General features: G+C 38.0%; 1 protein-coding gene across 1 annotated transcript; it reads right to left on the reverse strand.

Annotated features, from left to right (window-relative positions):
• Positions 1-878: 878 nt before the first annotated feature.
• Positions 879-8,438, reverse strand: LOC131780775 (bone morphogenetic protein 1-like). The gene is made up of 5 exons (XM_059097372.2): positions 8,270-8,438; positions 7,521-7,553; positions 6,803-7,177; positions 4,734-5,078; positions 879-3,319 (listed from the first exon to the last, which is right to left on the reverse strand). The coding sequence occupies exons 1-5, from the start codon at positions 8,289-8,291 to the stop codon at positions 3,069-3,071; spliced, it is 1,026 nt and encodes a 341-aa protein (XP_058953355.2). The 5' UTR covers positions 8,292-8,438; the 3' UTR covers positions 879-3,068.
• Positions 8,439-8,589: the final 151 nt, after the last annotated feature.

Raw genomic sequence — 8,589 nt, forward strand, 5'->3', positions numbered from 1 at the left:
TTTTCGCGGGAGGTAGGAAGGACCTTAGTTCAGATCAACAGAAATAAGTCAATTTGATACGGATCCCCCTGAACAAAACCCTGAGACATGGTCGAACCTGAAAAGGCGCAGCAGCTCTGCAGGCACCTTCTAAACGTACTAAGCGGTCGGTTTTCGAAGTCCCGAAATTTTTCCCCCTTAAGAACTGTAATTTTCACCCCTATTGAGCGGTTATGGTCACCCTTGACTGAGTCTCAACAGCCTGTTTGTCTAAACAGAAACTACCTACATAAAACCAAGAATAAACTCTCACGTAAAATTAATTTCATGTTAATGTTAATTCAAATGTCTTCAACACATAGCAGATTATTTTCCCTCTTTAGACTGTTAGGACGAATATTAATTCTGAAAATCACGCAATTCATTTCCTGGTCAACCTATATCAAGGGCTCACCGCACCATTCCCCATGACGGTGACTGCTTAACACAGGTTCGACTGAACTACTTATAAGTCCAAGGAGTGGCGCGGAAGTGGCGAAGCCCGACTGACGGTGGCGATTTCATCATTCGTTTTCCATCCATGATTCGAATCGCGTTTGGGAATCAAAGTATTTATTAATCAAAAGCTCATTTCGTCATTATCACTTAAATTTTTAGCATATTTCCTTTTCATTTTGAGGTCCTAAATGTCTATTTCAGTCGGAATGGAACTGAAAAACCATCTTGAAAATCTCAAAACGTACAGCCAAAATGGACGAGACCTTTGCAGTCAATCGCAGCGACACTCATGTGAACACTGTCTCATGAACAATTTAGTGATTTACGTTTTCTTTTCGCGGCAAGGGCGCAAATACGCCATACTTTACGACACCCTTATAGAAATGTTGTTCTTTTCATTTGTTGGTTGTGGCGTTCTTTTCTTCTTTGTTTTAAAATACTCTTACAGCATCTTGCTGGTTGACACAGCAATATCCAATGGTAAGTTCTAAAAATCTAGCTACCATTAGGTAGCTATAAGACTTAGTGCAAACACCAAAGGAAACATTCTTACAGGATGAACGAATCAAACTTGCATTTTTGTTACAGGGGTAAGTTTTTAAAGAAACTGCAGTGCTAGGCTGGTGAGGAGTATAACAAGATAAGTTGATTGTATCATTTGAGTTGATAATGTACACTGGCTACCGTTAAAGGTTTCTAAAGGTGACGTTTCGAGAGCTAGACCTTCGTTAGAGCAAAACAAAGGGCTAACGCTCGAAACATCAGTAGGGTGGCTAGTTTACATTACCACCTCATTGCAATTTGCTATGTTTGTCAGTTAGGCGAATCACAGCACTGCAGACGGTATGATCATTATTTTTCAAGAAATAAGGCCTGTTACATTCGTGACACGATTGCATTGAGTCACCAAAAAAGGGAAATAACAATTTATCCTTAATATCTCCCGATAAACGGTTTTTTCTTGGTTTGAGCAGAGAAAACTTTTCTTTGTGACAAATCAACAATGCGAGGTACAAAATAATGTTTAGAGAAAAACGAATTTAACATAAAATATTGGAGTGTCATTTCTTTGCAAGAAAAGCAACAACATCGTAATGGTTTTACCCGAAGAGGACAGTTATGTCCATTAGTCCTAATCAATCTCTGTACTCCTAAGTATTAAGAGATCTACAATTTTTATACCAGAAAATAGTTGGGAATAATTGATAACAACAAGCTTACAATGTTTCTCTGATTTTTTTGGATTAGTTTTGATCGGTTGTCTGTTTTCTTCGTTGTTTAATAGACATTAAACTGGTCAATTCATTAGCCTGTTACCTTAGCCTATACTTTGGCCTAGACTCTCTTTTACACTGAGTCTTTGAAATCCTTCTTATTTTTAAGTTTTCTATCCCAATTGACCAAGCAGTCTCAGGCCTTTACCGCCGCGACATTATCATCACACTGTCATTGGATATGAGTTCAGGATACACAGCACCTAGAATGGTTGTTCACTGTAGCCTCCATCTGAGATTCAAACTGTTAATCACTGTTCTATGATACAGGACTTGACACGACTAAGTAGTCACTATTTTCATGATTATCATTAATTATTATCACTATTTCTATAATCGTAATTGTTTGCTTACTACCGTTTTAGTAATCACAGTGGACTAGCCACTCAATAGTCATAATAACACTGGTAACTAACACTGAGTGAATGAGTGAATCAGTTGATTAAAATCTACTCAGATCTTAACTCTCTCACTTTCAAAAAAAAAGTTTGTCTTCAAAAAAAAAAACAACGACAACAACAACAAAACAAACAAAGAAAAAAATAAAGGTAAAGGCAAATTTCGTTATAAAAGGAAAAAACATTTTCAAATAAAGTTTTCACCACGCATCGGCGAATTATTCGAGCTCTGACCATCAGATGGTTTGGCCGATTCAGGACCACGCGCCTCAATGAGCGAACACCGAGCGAGCGAATCCGGCAGTTAGGGATATAAAAAAGATTATAGTTGATAGTTGATTCAACTATGGTAGCTCTCCGCCTGACTAATGATTATGACTATCTGTCTGATGTTCCTATTTTCGACGCACAGCTACATCTACTCACATTTCCGACTTCTTACTGTGTTTTAAACACACACAACTTGGGTAGAAAATCACACCTTTTCTAACTTAAAATGTTATGTTGATTACAATAAAGAATCGTAATGAGCTATTGTAAATAGTTGTAGTAACGTAAACTAATACTCGTCCGAACCTTGAAGAAAACTCGGCCTTAATAAAGCTGTTAATGTTGGAATTTTCAATCAAGGCTTGGAGAAAAATCTCCCTCTCTACAGGTTCCAATTGCACATACTGTAACTTGGTCATGATGACAAGAAGAGAAGTAAAACTGATTCAGGAAATCATATGATGGTGACGTTTCCGTTTTCCAATTCTTTTCACCGCTTCATAGCCTGACCTCATTACCATATTTGTAAATAAATGTTAAGGGAATCTTATGACAAACAAAATTGTACAACGACTATATAATGACCACAACTAAACATATTACACAACAGTGTAAAGCGTTCCTTCTCTGGCTGATGTAAGGCGGTTCGTCATCTCCTTATTTTCTGTGTTGTTGGACGATACACAGGTAAGCTGGCTTCAATGTGTGGTCCAGCATCGGACAAATGAGCATTACTAAAATTGTCGTCTTCGTTCAGTAAGGACATCTGTACAACAGGGGCTCCATTTCCCGATGGGGAGAGACGGCGACGGCGACACATAACAACAAGGATAGCGACCACGAGGCTTACCAAAAAGATTCCAAGAATGCACGGTACCACAATCACATAGAGCCTGATTTCTATGGAAAAAAGGGAATTAGAGTCAAGTCTCATCATTTGGAAACAGAGATAATAATTAAATAAATAAAATAGTATGCTCCCGCTCTGAAGTGTGAGAATTCTGAGCTTATTGTATTTAGATCGGTTCTTGATTTTGCTCCCGGGGCATTCAAATTTTAGAGCCTACTTCAGTAAAGTTTACCAAATTTTCTCGGCACGTGCAAACAGTCAACTGGATTGTCCCATAAAAGTTGTGATTTTTAATAAAGATCATCTCGGATTTGAATGACGTATGTGCGATGTAGACTTCTACAAATGGAACGCGCGTGAAGGGGAGGGGTTGAGGCGGCTTCAGCCCCCCCACCCCCCTCATCCCTTCCTTCAAATATTACGCTGTAAAACAAAAAACAAAATTGAATAAGATCACAAAAATTTCGGGCTTCGATAAGTTTAAGCCCCGTTTCAACGATCATGATCATTGATGTTAGTCACAACTATATTGCGTTTTAGAACGGGCACTAATGTACACTTCCGTCAACTTTCATCAGCTACTATGTCTAATATAACGTAGCTTAAGTACCTGAAAGGCAGAAATTCGCATCCCATCGCAGCCCAATTTTTTTTACTATAAGGCTTGTTTTTCTGCAATGCTTTCAAATGTAATGTGACTGTGCGACCAACCTCTCGATTTGGAATTAAGTTTCGTTGCCATTGGCAAAATAAAAGCACACTTGACTTACACACACGTGAGACAGTTATTTAAAAATAATTATTCAATTTCAACGTCATGGTTCTACATATGTGAGTCCCACAGATGGCTTTCTTCGGCAAAAATTTCTCCCAACGAAATGATTTTTTTCAATAGAGGATGAGGCTAGTGGTCTCTTGGTAATTGTGTGTTTTATCATTTAGATCTGAATCGATGACTGGATTTAACTGGAAAGGCGATTCCTAAACAAACTGCGAGGTTGATGGTCGAGTTGGTAAACTCGAAAACACCTGCATTCAGTAAACGATCGGTTTCCACTGACCTTTGGTTTCGCTCAACAGTAATCGTGAAGCAAGTAAACAATTTGACAATATTAGAGAGTCATAAACAAAGAACAGATCAATATTCTTTTTTGACATAACATTATTTTTTTGAAAATTTTCGGACAGTAATGATAACAGAAAAAGGAATTTCGGTAATACGATATCGATTATCACTGGGTCCCTGACATCGTTTGTACACCTTTGGGGTAACTATAGATAAACAAAATCATTACATCATCTAAAGTACGGGAAATTTCATTGTAGTAGCAGTGAATTTAAGGATCGAATAACGAAGGTTTATTGACCTCTTTAAAGCGGAAACAGCGCCAAAAGTTTGTTTGATATTTTTCAGAGTATTTCCCGTCATTTCTAAACAATTATTCAATATCGTGAAACGCCTACCCCTTGAAAGTGTTGCTTTGAACCCAATGCTGTCATGTACTTGGTTGAGGTCCTTTGATGCTACAAACTCTATCCAAACGTTATTTCCTGAAGTGTATAGGGTGCCAGGATTTGAGCAGTATGTCCCTAACACTTGGCTTTCAGGCGAAGCACCATCATGCACTCTTAGGAAATCACATTCCTGACATCTAGCACAATAGCGCAAGTCGAACTTAGAGAATTCAATTTTCACGCGATATCCCGAGGGAGAAACCACTGACCACCGAAAATGCGAATTCCTCGGATATCTGCCAGGAAATAGTGGACTTGAAATATGTGCGGTTGATGTTGTTACCAGGTCGACCCCTACAAAAAGAAGGAGAAAGGATATCAAAAAGGACTTAATAAATAAACATTCACATGTACACTTAAGGATGATGAATGCCAAGTCGTAGTCTTGGCATGAGGCGATATGCAAAGTCCTAACCAGAATGATCTCTACATACCGTGCACTCTGATTCAAAAACTTCTCTTTTCACTTCTGTTTTTGTACAACTACCGCGCCTTACTGAGACAATTTTATTTGACGGGAGTACTGAGACTTAACCAGTCATGGTCTCCGTCATTGACTGAGATTAAGTAACCTTTGAAAAATGGTTTTGTTTGGACATTCTCCTTACAGATTTTTTTTAGTTATTTTTCACACTAAAAACCATTTTTACCAGCGGTTATGGAAGTTCGTTTGAAATTCCCGAGATTCGCCGCGAAATCAGCCATTTAAATTTCGTATGTGTCGATCAAATAGTGACACTTGAAACGAAGTCGTGAATTTTAAACCTGGACCCTTGTTGCCGGGTTTTTCGTTTGTGCTCCCTCTCCTTGAATGGCCAGCGGGAATTCTTTCGTAAAGAAAAACAAGTTATACATCATAAAGCTTGGTTTCTTTGATTAAAAAACATCATATCAACCTGATCGAACAGAAGTAAAATAGTGCGAGGAACAATAATCTCATTTTTAAACACAACTTACGAAGTTGTGAAAACAAAGCTCGAAAAAAAATTGTACGGTGATGGTATGAAAATTATTTAGTTGGACTCACGAACAAAGATTTACCTAAGAAGTAATATCGATGCGGTTACGTGCAATGATTCCTGTAAAAGTAGTTGTGAAAATAAACCCTAAATATCATACGAGCTTGAACGAAGCCTAAATGTATTTTTGAGATTTTATTTTCACAACTTAATGCTCTTCTTTTTCTTTACTTAGCTGTCTTTCATGTTTATGGTACATCAAAAGTTGTTTCGCTATAACGGAATGATTTTGGAGGACTACTTTTGTTAGTCAATTCTTCTCTAAAAAGTAAATGAACTATTTCATTTCTCTTTATCTGTGGATGTTTTAAATACCGAAATGATCTTAACTGGTGAGGTGTAATAGAAAAATTGGAAGAAAAGAAAGCGTACAGAAAATTCCAGCTTCGACGGGGTGCGAACCTGTGCGTCCCAGATCCTCGCTATTGGGGGCTATACACTAACAAAGATACGGAGCCACATGTTGGAAAAGAGGCAAATTTAGTGATTTCTCTGTTATCCCCTAAGGAATCTCATCATGTATGACCGAAATAAATCAGTTTGTTATACGGCAAAGAAGTCCTGAGGTAAATTCGTTTTTCAGTTTTGATGTAACATTTTGCCACTTTTCCAGTTTTAGAAGGACCTTAATACCCCTCACAGAGTAATCGTTCTTTAAATAGCGAATGTCCTCGGTATGGTTGAGTTTGTCTTAATTACCCTTAAACATATAACTCGATTTTGCTTAAAAAAAGTAATGTGCCATTTGATAAACTGATTTTCGAAACCGTTGAAGGTATTAAACATGACTGCGGAGCCTCCTCTGTGACACAAGAGAGACTCCCACCCACCCCCCTTTGAAAATCAAAACAGAACAAAAACGAAATGCAACAACGTGCATGTATTGTTCAATACACCAAAACTTTCACTGAAATAAAAAATTATAGTTGAACCAAGAACAACTTCAAAATAATTCAGTTAGTAATAATAATGAATAAAAAAAGCATTTGAAATTATTACTATCATGAGATGGCCAAGATTCGTATTCAGCAGTGAACCGGCTCTCTTTGTCATCTGCTTCCAACTGGAAATTCACGAGAAGGGTGCTTGTGTCGGTGGACAAAGGTTCGGGTATGCTTGCTTTGAAATCACAGAATGTGTACCATGGTGGTTTATTAGAGCTGTTCCTCAGTTCTATGCGAGTGCAGCCAGCGCACCTGTTTTCATTCGAGTAACTGTTACCGCAATGCTCAATCTCGTAGAAGTTGAAGTAAAAAACTATCCGTGAATCTTCGGGGATCTTAACTTCCCAAGAACAAATTCCAGATTTACCCGGATCTGGACTGCTTAGCTGACCGTTGGCTCCTGTAAGAATAATTTTTCCCCTTTGGCAGACTAGCGAGAACGAAAAAAAAAAAGGAATGTAAACGGCTAAACCAAATCCAAGATAGTCCACCCAACAATCATATAAAACGTACAATTACTTCAATTACCGCTGCTGGAAATCTGTAGCTTGCTCGAACGTAGCAAAACCAAAATCACCTTACTACCACAAAAAAAACCCTATCCTCTCTGAAATTTGGATCAAATGTTGATTATCGTGCTATGTCTGGAAATAATTTAGTCAAGAGCTATACTGCTTTTGTCCATGACAATAATCGATTAAGCGGCTCACAAATGATTCTTCGCTATTTATATCAACTCGCAATGAACACGATTTAAAGAAATAACTTCTTACTTGTTGAGTGTGTTTCAGTTACCAAGAGAAGAACTGAAAGAGAAATGCGTACAAATGATAAATGTCACGGCAAACATAGCTGCTCAGCTTCCGTCACGCATCATCTGGTCGACAGTTCTCTCGTATGCAAATTAAACACTGCTGAAACTCCAATCGCAGGTTTAAAATCGAAAAAACATATTGTTAGAAACCTTTTTGCCTACCTCAACACTTCTTATTAAGAGGACTGAGAGCAAGATAATAATATGGATAAGTGACCTGCCTTTGAACTGAGCAAACAAACAGTTTGCCTTCAAAATACTGATAAACCCTTGTTGTTTATTAGCCTTCTGCTCGGTCACGCAACTTTCATGCGAACAAAACAAAATTTAGACTACATGGACTGAAATAATCGAGTTAGCGCCTGATAGACAAAGTTGAAACAAAAACATAGATATGATGTTTTCGTCTGTCTGTTGTAATCTGCCGTCGCAGACATTATTAATACTTTTACTATGCAGGTGATTTAGATTGCTCGCACTTAACGAAAATGTCAGATGAAACGGTAACGACACAATCAAGCTTTTTAACCTTGTTTTAACTAACCTGAACCGTATTTTGTATACAAAAGTATCCACACAAAATCGTTCGTAATCCATGATCGCATGATCAACAAAAATTGTATCTTGCAAAACCCCTTGAGTACGCCTGTTGTGGTTCGTTATTTCAAAATACTGCCATTCGTTTGGTATGTCAAAACATTGACTTACCGGTTGCTACAACCACAAGCATTGTTGGTGATACAGCGTCTAAACTCAAGCCTCCTTCTGTGAACCGTGAACAGTGTGACCGTGAATTAAAAGCAGTCTTATCAACTCTTGCGTGGGGAGATATTGCAGACCAAAGTGCGGAGAAGAAATATATGGATGACTAACTATATCCCATAGTGCTCACCGAGAATAATTAGAGCTCGTCGTTTCCCTGTTCTCATCCCCTGATGCATGCTGGTCAGGTAGAAACACTATTGCAACATTGTTAATCATAATGAACATGAAGAGAGCTGACAAATTAGTGGAATCAGACGTTTTCA

This window comes from Pocillopora verrucosa, chromosome 14, assembly GCF_036669915.1.
Source record: "Pocillopora verrucosa isolate sample1 chromosome 14, ASM3666991v2, whole genome shotgun sequence".
NCBI classification, from domain to species: domain Eukaryota; kingdom Metazoa; phylum Cnidaria; class Anthozoa; order Scleractinia; family Pocilloporidae; genus Pocillopora; species Pocillopora verrucosa.